Below are 10722 nucleotides of genomic sequence, written 5' to 3' on the forward strand. Positions count from 1 at the left end.
GAGAAAGTTGACTGTTGCATACCGGGCTATGTAGTTTTTCGGAGACTTAACGCCCGCGCAACAGCATGGTCTGGACTCTGTTACCCAGAAGGCTGAGCAACCAGGAGGCGGCCCGCGCCGGTTAAATTCTAACATTTATAGGCAGGGTGGCGAGATCCCGCCCCGGAAATGCGTGTTTTAGCTTTCTGTGTGCTTAGGTGCCCGAGCTACTGAGGGTCTAGGTCCGGGCAGCCGAAGAGTGTGGTAGGTAACGGTCGTCAGCGCAAGGGTCATTTCGTCGCTGGGAAGGGACGGCCCTCGCCCGCGGTGATGGTGGTGAGCTATGCCCGTGGTCCTCAGGGCCGGGACCCGGGCCCAGCCCAGGCTCCTTTCGATGTGCTGTCTTTCGTTAGCTTCCCCGACCCGCGCTCGCGGGCCTGTAGGGCTCTCCGACAGGGCGTGCAACCGGAGTTGGCCTGAAGCCAGTCCACGCTTTGTTTTCTGGCTCCTCCCCTCCCGCCTCTCCCGCTGTCTCCGCCCTATTCTATCTTCCCAAAGAATGTCTGTACTGGGAGGGATCCCCTAGCGCCCTCGTTTTACCAGTGAGAAAACTGAGGCCTTAAGAATTGACTTGTCCAAGGTCACTATCCGTATTTTAGGGGCCAATGCGAGATCAAGCTCAATATTCTAGGAATGGTACCGACCAGACCTTAGAATTATTTTGAAAATGTTAGCCTCCAACTACACAGGAAAACATTTCTCAGCCCTTTCTCAGCCCTTCCTTTTTCCTGTTCCACTCAAAAGAATTTTTTTTCCCAACTCAAAACTCAGTTGCCAGCTTGAGTTTTCGTATAGGCGAGATGGGACACAGCAAAAGTGGTCCCAAGTTAGTGACAGATTATATGCAGTAATGTTAGTCTTCCAAGTGTTACATTCTAACCTCCCTCTCCTTTCTGCATTACTTTGGTTTTGTTTGTCTTTTTTTTCACTGAAAATTGAGAATATTCTAAGTTAGGAATTAGTTCGAGATTTGTTTTTCCCTTATCCTACCAGCAAGCTTTGATGAAGAGCATACACAGACACACACTTGGATTGGAGCTAGTTTGGCTGTTGTAATTCTGGGTACATCCTACTGAAAAGTAAAGCACTTAGAGCCTAATCTGTAACTTTCATTTTTCACCAACAGTGCTTATTCTTTTATTAGTATTTAGGTTATATGGCTTCCCCGAAATTTTGAATGCAGTTAAGGTGCAGATATGATTAGCAGTCAGTTATGATGTGCTGTTAAAGTGTTTTGGGGCTGCTGGGCTCAAAGTACATGAGTTCAAATCCTGCGTTCACCACTTTCTATCTTGGTGCCTCAGTTTTCTCAATTGTAAAATACAAATTATGTTAATTCTTACGTTAAAGAATAAGTTTTGGGAATTAAATGAGGTTAAAAAAAATCAATGTGTTAACCCAGTACTTGGCACATAGTGTTGCATAAAAGTTACAGTAGTTATTATTATCCAAAGACTCGTTAATAAAGAGTATGTGGGGGGAGAAAAATTGTAAAGTGAGTTAATCAGTATGACTTCTTGGGATGCAGTAAATAATATTAAAAGTAATGACATTGTTAACACATTGTTGAAATTTATCATCCCTTCAGTTGATAGAATGTTAAATGTGTTGGGATGCTTACCTGGAGGACTTAGAAGAAAATGCTTTGTATGTGTTCTGTGTCTGAAAATACATGTTGATGTTCAGGTTAGCAAGATGAACAAAGATGCGCAGATGAGAGCAGCGATTAACCAAAAGTTGATAGAAACTGGAGAAAGAGAACGGTAAGCAATAGATTGTGTTAATAAACTACGTTTAACATCTTTAAATTATAGTTACGCTATATGTAAGAATCTAAATATCAAGGAACAAAACTGATGTCAATGGAAGGAATTACAGAAAATTGAGATTATCAAGAGTTTCAATTCCTAACATCTATAAAAAATAGGTGTGTTCAATATTGCATGCTGAAAGGAAAGTGAGTCATCTAGAAAGATGAACAAGGAATGACTGTCTCTCAAAGAATGTATAATCTAATGGAAAAGAAAAAAATACCCAAATAACTACAATTAAAAACATAATGGTACCCAATTTTTAACAGGGAGATAATGTGGTAGAACCAGTTTCAGTTACTACACTCTCAACTTCAGAGCAGCATGTGCTGTTCCTACTCTCTGAAACATTTCTTCTTCCCCTGATCTTTAATTCTAGCTCATCTTTCAGGTCTTAATTTAAACATCACCTCTTGCAGAAATCTGTTAAGTCCCAGATACCTTCTTCTAGCCTAGCATTTAATCACATTATATTATAACCACCGGCTTTGCTTGTTTGTGTCCTCCACTATAATCTAAATTCCTTGACAGTAGAAGTACCATTGTATCCCCAGCATCATCCCTAGCACATAATTGGTCAAGGTAAATATTTGAAGAATGAACAGGTTTGGAAGTACTAAACAGAGACTCAGGAATCAAGAAAGGCTTCCAGAAACAGGGTGAAAAATTGCATAAGAGAAATATATAAGGAATAGGAGGGATCTTTCAACTCTACCTGGGGGGTTAAGGTAATCAGTTACAAAATAGTAAAAGAGTTACTTCAACTTGGGAAAAGGATTAGCCATTCTTCCAGCCAGTAAAGGACAGAAGACGTTCTAGGCAGATGGAACAGTATGCAAAGTCACAGAGATTTGTTACAACATGATAATGTTCTGAGGAGCTACAAAATTAAAGCTAGCAGGTAAAGTGTGAAAGTGATGTTGCTTTAACAGTGGACAAGAGGATTGGATTTTGTATAAGTCAGAATTCTTTCATTTGTAAATGATAGAACTCAGAAACCGGTTTAACCAGTGAAATATATAAGCTCATCTAAGTACAAAGTTTAGAGCTTGAAGTTGCTTCAGTCTCCACTGGGTCCAAGCACTCAAAAATAGTTACCAAGAATATGTCTTTCTTTTTCTTTCTCAGCTCTGTTTTCCTCTGTGTTGGCTTTATTCTCAAGCAGACTCTACCCACAAGGTGGCAGAGATTAGCAGTTCAGAATTCATATCCCTCTGGCTCAGACTACCTTTCTCCTAGTAGTTCCAGCAAAGTACCTGGCGTGATTACCATCTTACTTAGGTACATAGGCCAGTTATGATCAACCTTGCCTAGGTCTCATTTCCATTTTTGGAACCCTATGCAGATTTCTTACACTAAGAGTGGTGTCAAAAAAAGGTCAGGAAAATGGGTGATGGGTTTGCAGAAACATACGTTGTTGACTTTATCCTTGGGCGGTGGGAGTCATTAAAAGATCCTAAGAAGGGGAGTGATGCATCACATTTGCTCTTTAGGAACATTAGGCAATGTGGAAGATAGACTTGAAGGTCTGGAGATAGATTACAGAGGAACGTGTTAGCAGATTATATCAGATTAAAAATGAAAAACAGCAAAAAAATGGAAAGGAGAGCTTATCATTTTTTGAAGTAAAAGCAGCCCTCAATATGAGAAATGAGGAAGAAGACATCCAGAACAATGCCTTGGGGAACTGAGAGGGTAGTATTAGCAGTAATGAGGAAAGGGTGTTATTTATTATTGTTTATTTGTTTGTTCATTCATGCAGCTTAAAATTACTGAGTTTCTACCATATGCTATGTCCTGTTAAGGTGCTGGAGATACAGTAGTGAACAAAATAAAGTCTGTTCTTTCATGGAGCTTACATGAGAGAAGACAGACAATAAGTCTGTATTATGTAGATGGAGATAGTTCTAGAGGAAAAATAAAACTGAGAATAATGAGATGTGTATTTGAGACAAAAAAAAAAAAAAAAGAAGAAGGCTTCACTGATAAGAGCTCAAAAGGATATGAAGGAATGAGGGGACTCCCAAGAGCCAAGGACCCAAGACAGAAGCTTGCCTGGTATTTTGATGACCACATGAAAGCTCATGAGCCTGAATAAATTGGGTGAGGAGAAGAAGAGATAGTCAGAGGCATAGCTGGGGATGGGGAAGATCATGGAGGCTTATTTAGGCTGTAGCATAGATTTGGAATTTTAAGTAAATTGGGAGGCCACCAGACCATTTTGGGCAGAGGAAGGAGAGCAAAGTATATAAGGGAGGGAGCAGGGGAACAAGTTAGGGGCTTTGGTAATGGTCCAGTCAAGAGAAGAAGGTGCCTTGGACTAGGGGAATAATGGCAAAGATGGTGAAAAACATTTGAATTGTAGTATGTATTTAAAACTGGAACCAATAGGAATCACTCCTATGTATTATATGTATAGTGTTAACAGAGTTGCTGAGTGAAGGATGCCAAGTTTTCTAGCCTGAGGAACTAGGATGGACAATGGCTTTCTGACAGGGAGAATAGGTTGAAGTGGGAGAGAAGCAGGAGTTGGGTTTTTTGGCCCTATTAAGATGGAAAGACCTAATTAAATACCAAGATGGAAATGTCACATAGCGAATGTTTAGAAATACTGAAAGAGAAGTGGTTTGGTTTGGGACATGACATGTTCAAGCTCTGAGAAATGATTTAGGTTGAAGATTGAGGATTTGTAAGAGTGGGTATGGCAAAATGATAAGAAAATATTGGTAAGAAAATATTTTATTGCACCCCTGATGCCATTAGTTGCTATACACATCATTATTATTATTATTATTATTTTTTTTTTTTACCAGTAGGGAAAAAGAAGATACTGCCAATTAAATTATGATAGGCATACCAGTTACTGAACTGTTGAAATGTAGGGAAAAAACAGTCTTAGAATCAATGAAATACCATACTTAGTATATAATTTAGAAGGTTATTGGAAAAAAATTGAGGGGAAAGGTTTTGAGGTTAGAGAGGGATATGACTGGGGAAGTAAGAGAGCTAAAGGATAAGAATCTGTAGTCAAAGAATAGATTTTGGAGTTTGAAGATTTTGAGGTGCAGCTGCTTCAAGCTCAACTAACTCCATTTGGAAGTTGTACAAGACCCACAATATTCCTGTTGGTGGAGGTAAGTAGGAAGTGTATGAGAAGCTAGAGAGTAGAGTTTCTTGAGAATTACTGTACCCTATCCACTTCCTTTAGTTTTACTGATGATGAAAATGAAGTCCAGAGTTGAAATGAGTTGCATAAGATCAAAGAATTATTTAGTAATAAAACCAGGATTAGGTCACAGTTAAAGTTTTTGAGATTAGAAGGCAGGGAATTTTTAATTGAACATTTGAGCTTTTGCTTCAAACATTCCTATCTAAAATATTGCACCTTGTTAGAGTTTAATATGAAAACATTTTCTTTTTCAACAGCCTCAAAGAGTTGCTGAGAGCTAAATTAATTGAATGTGGCTGGAAGGACCAGTTGAAGGCACACTGTAAAGGTAATCAGTTTCATTTACAAGATAAGCTAATTTCATTGTTCTTGTTGGCTTGGGGTTCACTAGGAAAATAATAGACGGTGTTTTAAGATCTATTGAGTGCCGAACATAATTTTAAACCGATAGAAAATTGAATCTTCTAGTAGTGATTTCCCCCTGTCTCCTTTTGGTAAGCATAATTCCTGAATCTTTAGAAATTTTCTTTGTATTTTTCTTAAAACAAGTGAGGCAAGATTTTTTCTGGCATCAAAGTATGCATTCCAACCTTTTTCAGTGTGCCTACCCAGAGTGAAACATCAGTTATTCCTGGGTTTTAACTTTATAACAGATTGAACACTTTATGATTGGCAGCCTCCGTAGGAATTACATCTTCTGGCTTTAACAGTGTTATTTTTGAAAACTTTACCTATAAAAGCTCTTAGGTAATTATACTTATTTTTTTAAAATGTAGAATGGAAGCTTGTAAAATTGCTAGGTATCGATGATGATGCCTCTAGATAGATTATACATGTCATGAGGATGAGTCTCTTCTGGCTTGGCTGTGGTATACTGGAATTCTGGATATTTTCAGTGAACTCCCGTTATATTGTAATGGTTTCTACAATTAATGATAGTAGTGTTTATATCACTAATCCTAAGAAGGCAGTGTGGCAAATTAGAAAAAGCATAGTTTTGGGGGTCATACAGACCTTAAGCCTCGGTCGGGTCACTTGTATGTTAAGCCTCAGTTGGGTCACTTGTATGTGGAAAAATGCCCAGCCCATTAGATTGTTATGAATATCAAATGCCATAAATCACCCAGCACATAATAGCGTTCCAGTAAATGTTAACTCCTTCCCCTCTTCTGTTTCCTTTGGCCCAGCCTAGAGAAGAGAAAGGAGCAAAGGAGTTGTTCTATTCTTTAATTTTGGGCTATGAAATTACAAGTTAGACTCAAATAATAGCTTTTTACCTGTTCCATACATTCAAGAGCTGGTATGATTATGGTGAAATAAGATCTGTACAGTTATAAGTTTCCAGCTTTTTACACATAATTAGATTTGACCTTATAGTTCAAGTTCATTCTAAGTGTTACAATAATTGTTAAGTTACAGGTTAATTAGCTGAGAGATGAATAGGCTTTTAAGATTTTGATCTGGTGAATACTTAATGTGTTTAAAGTTGAACTAAATCTTCATTAGAAAAGAAAAAAAGAAGTGTCCTCTTTTTTTTTTTTAAAGACCAGTCTGCACTCTAAAAACATGATCTTAACCCTTCCTCTATGAAAATCTTTCTTACAGATAATGATTTTAAATGATATGATTTGTTTTTTGCTTTTGCATAAGAGGTAATTAAAGAAAAAGGACTAGAACACGTTACTGTTGATGACTTGGTGGCTGAAATCACACCAAAAGGCAGAGGTAAGGAATACAAATTGTGTGAAAGGAAAGGTGTGCTGAAGACGTGGTTCTTTTCTCTGTCTTGCTGGTTCAGCTTTTCTTTCTTTTTATAGAGAAAAACCACCTTTCCAAAATTATTTGGGTACTTGCATTTCCTCATTGGGAAAGATTATAATTGCCTACCTGCCTCTCTAGCCTAGTCTTGAGTAATAAATGAGAGGTATAAAATATTTTTGCACTCTTATATATACAAATGTAAGTTGATAATGGTTGTTAAAACAGGTAATTTTTAAAATGTGGGATTTTGTAGAGGCAAGTGTCACCTGAATCTAGGATTTATAAATTTTATTAGATACGGCCCGATTTCACTTACTTAAGAATTCAAAGTTGTACTCCAGCCCCAGAGTCATTGCTCTTCTGCTGCTTTTCTTTTTAAAAATAAGTAAAGCTGTGTCTTCTTAAGTGTCTAAATTAAGAATTTGGTAGCTCTAAAACTTCGTGTTCTGGGTAATCTGTATTTAAAATTCACACTACTATCATTTCATTTCCTTACAGAAGGCAAAGGAAAGAGAGGAAATACTATATTAACATTGATGATATGTAATAAATATTAAGTTAGGAACTACATTACATTGTTAGCTCAGATGTGGTTACATTATTTGCACTTATTTTGGGAAAGGGTTTCTTTTGGTAATTTTAAGTGGAAGCAGATAAATTAGATAATCCATCTAATATCTATTTTCTCACACAGAAGTAGTAAAAAAAATTTAAGTGTAAAAGTAAAAAAGTTTGAAAATTATTACTAGAGAATACTAATTCTCTGAACTACCTGCTGGGAAAGAGCTACAGAATCCTGGAGTCCTTTCCAGCCATCCGTAGGCCTGTTTACAGCTAAAAAACAAAATATGACTTTTTCATTAAGTATGTCTCAGGGAAAGAAAAACAAAACAAAACACAGTATTTATTGTTCCCCGCATGAATTTACATTTTAAAATAATTTTCTCCAATTTCTATTTTCCTTCTGTAATTTATGCTTAAGCTGTTAACATTTTGGAGCTGGTTATACAGGGTAGAAATTTCCTTTGCTTCTCCTTCAACACTGTATCCTAGACATTTCAGTCCCTTAGAGCGGCACTGGTAGAAAATGAGCAAATACAGAACAGAGAAATAAAAATAAATCTTTTCTTTTATGTTCTTAGTCTTTTATAGTCAAGATAAGTATTTATTTTCCTTTTTTAACTAAAATACAATAGAATTGACCACGTCTTAGTGTGCAGTTCTGTGAATTTTATACACACGTACAGATTCATATCACTACCCTCCTCCCCACAAAAAGCTCCCTCAAGCTATCCGTTTATAGTCTTACCTTATCCCAACTCCAAGGCAGCTGATCTATACTCCCATCACTGTAATTTTTATTAAAAGTGTGTTTAATATATGTACTGGTCACATTTCCAGTGGTCTTGAATTCATTATCTGGCTTTTATTTCTAGCAGGCTTAAACTAAAAAATCTGTAAAGAGGAGTATGTGTCTTATTTAATTTGTGTACTTATTTGTGGAATTCACTATACAAATACTGAACTGTATCTGAAATATTTCATTTCCTTTGGATATAAGCAAGTAGCATTAGAAGTTTTAGTTAATTTCCTATTGTCCTTATTTATTAGTAGCCAAGAAAGGGGAAAAAATAGTGTAGATTCATTTATTGACATTTTTAAAATTCGTTTATTGACATTTAATAGTATTTCAAAATTACTAAGAGTGGTGCTCTAATTAAAATTTCAAAGAGCATGGCCTTTTTTTTTTTTAATGTGATACTCTGAATAGATAATAGTCACATGGTTCAAAATTGAAGAAGTAAAAATACCACAAATGTAACTCCTGTTGCAATTTTTGCATCCTTGCTGAGTCAGAGTCTGTGCACTTATTTCAATACAGTATTGGCAAATTACCTTCCCGAGAGTGTGGTACCAATTTATGTTCTCCACCAGGTAATATGAGAGAGCCAATTTTCCCATCTTGCCAACACAGGATATTACTGACCTTTGGTTTTTAGCCAATATGATTGGCAAAACATGCTGTTTGAATGTGGTTTTAATTTACATTTCAGTTATGAAGTTACACCCTTTTTATGTTCAAGAACTGTGTTTCGCCTTTTCTTCATCTCTTTTGCTCATTTTTCTATTAGTCTGATATTTTTCTTATCAATTTGGAGAAATGTAGTGAGAGATCAGCCCATTCCTGTGAGTGTTTTCCCACTTTTTGTCTTTTGCCTTTGTTTATGGTGATTTTGACCAACTTATTAAATTGTCATTGTTGCATTAAGTCAGATTTATCAATTTGTTATAACCCTCTGTGCTTCAGAAAGGCCTTTTGCGCTCCTAGTTTGAAGGAGTATGTGTCTTATTTTTTTCTTGTCCGGGTGCAGTGTATTTAGTGCATTTAGGTATTGGATAGTTCACTCAATGAATGGGCAGATATATTTTATTTTTTCAGATACCTTTATCTCTTTCTTTTTTGAGGCGTATGGCTTATTCATGAAATTATTTTATTGTTAATTCTGAATAAAATATCAAATACCAAATTGACATATATGAATTGGAATCTTCTTACTCTTATATTTTTATTTTTGTATTTCAGCCCTGGTCCCTGACAGTGTAAAGAAGGAGCTCCTACAAAGAATAAGAACATTCCTTGCTCAGCATGCCAGCCTTTAAGATTGAATTAGATTGTGTTGTTTTGTGGTTTTATTTCTGAAAATAAAACTTGCCATAAATTAGGAATCGACTTCCCAAAATAAAATCCTTTTTTGTATGATGGTATACAGTTTTCAGTAATGATGTATACATTGTATTGATTTTTTTCCCTAAATGTGTTATTTTAATAAATATCTCATGAATGAGTTTGAAGTTTCCTTGGATTTTGGAATAAAAGGGACTTTATTGATAATATACCGGATTTGTTCAGAGGAAAATTCAGCAATTAATACAGTTTAAGTGTTAAGTATGTACATATCTCTGTGCTAACAACTGAGGCGGAGTAAGCAGGCTCTTCTTACTGTCTGGATGTGGTGTATTCCTCTTTTGAATCTCTGCTATTTTATAATACATGTCCCATCTTGTACTACAGATGTCTTATTTCTGATTTGTTATAAATGCTGAGGGTTGGGACTGGGTCTTACTCATCTTTATGTGCCTTCCTATTCCTCAAAGAATTTACCATCCTATTGGAAGAGAGAACATTTGCAAACTGGCTCCATACCAAGCTCCTCTCACATACTCTACTCATCTGAACTTTGAGAGCAGAAACTTTAAATTGCATCCCCACATACTAAGGTCAAGAAAGAACTTAATGGGAAATAATCTCCACCTGTAGCTTTATTCTGACATCAAGATTGCCAAATCCAATGGACTCTTGTCTGTTCTTATGTGACCTCTGCTGGAATGAGAATGTTGACCATCCTGCCACTTGGAACTTTCTTCCCACTACTCACATTGTGTATTCCTACTACTGGAAGTTCCTTCTGTGTCTTGTGGATACCTTTTGCTGTATGGGACTTCAGATAATGGTGTTCCTTAGTGTTCCCTCCTGGGCCCTCTGCTTGACTAATGATATACTTTTCCTGGGCAAATCCCAGAAAACTTGGGTTGGACCATGGCTTCAAATACAAACTTGTTGATAAATGGTAAATTGTTTCTCCAAACCAGACTTCAACCCAGCTTCCAGACCCGTATACCCAACTGCTATGGATCAGCTTTCTTGGATGTTCCATAAACAGCTAAACTGACCACAGCTAGGATAGTGACTTCTTTTCCTCCAGTAACTGCCCCTACTGTGTTTCTTATCTCTGTGAGTGGTACCTCCCAGACCTACAGATTACCAGAGCTTGTTAAAATACTGATTCAGAAGGTAAGAGGTATGGTACAACATTCTCTTGTTTCTGACAAGCTCCCAGTCAATGCTTGTGCAGCTGATGGAGGACCACTTTGTAGCAAGGT

General features: G+C 36.8%; 1 protein-coding gene across 2 annotated transcripts; it reads left to right on the forward strand.

The window, feature by feature from the left end:
* The first annotated feature begins 147 nt into the window (after positions 1-147).
* On the forward strand, positions 148-9626 carry ENY2 (ENY2 transcription and export complex 2 subunit). Of its 2 annotated transcripts, none has more exons than XM_008689265.2 (5): positions 148-243; positions 1726-1802; positions 5277-5347; positions 6670-6744; positions 9365-9626. In XM_008689265.2, exons 2-5 carry the CDS (start codon positions 1735-1737, stop codon positions 9439-9441), a joined length of 291 nt encoding a protein of 96 aa, XP_008687487.1. In that variant the 5' UTR covers positions 148-243; positions 1726-1734; the 3' UTR covers positions 9442-9626. The 2 variants fall into 2 exon arrangements, with proteins under 2 accessions (XP_008687487.1, XP_008687486.1); XM_008689264.2 differs by having other exon boundaries at positions 163-315.
* Positions 9627-10722: the final 1096 nt, after the last annotated feature.

This window comes from Ursus maritimus, unplaced genomic scaffold (assembly GCF_017311325.1).
Source record: "Ursus maritimus isolate PB19 unplaced genomic scaffold, ASM1731132v1 scaffold_9, whole genome shotgun sequence".
NCBI lineage: Eukaryota > Metazoa > Chordata > Mammalia > Carnivora > Ursidae > Ursus > Ursus maritimus.

What these genes read in the sequence shown, in the direction of transcription:
- ENY2 (XM_008689264.2), top strand. An exon ending in GTTGAAGGCACACTGTAAAG is followed by an intron (nt 5,348 to 6,669) that starts GTAATCAGTTTC and finishes CTTTTGCATAAG; the next exon opens with AGGTAATTAAAGAAAAAGGA. An exon ending in AATCACACCAAAAGGCAGAG is followed by an intron (nt 6,745 to 9,364) that starts GTAAGGAATACA and finishes TTTGTATTTCAG; the next exon opens with CCCTGGTCCCTGACAGTGTA.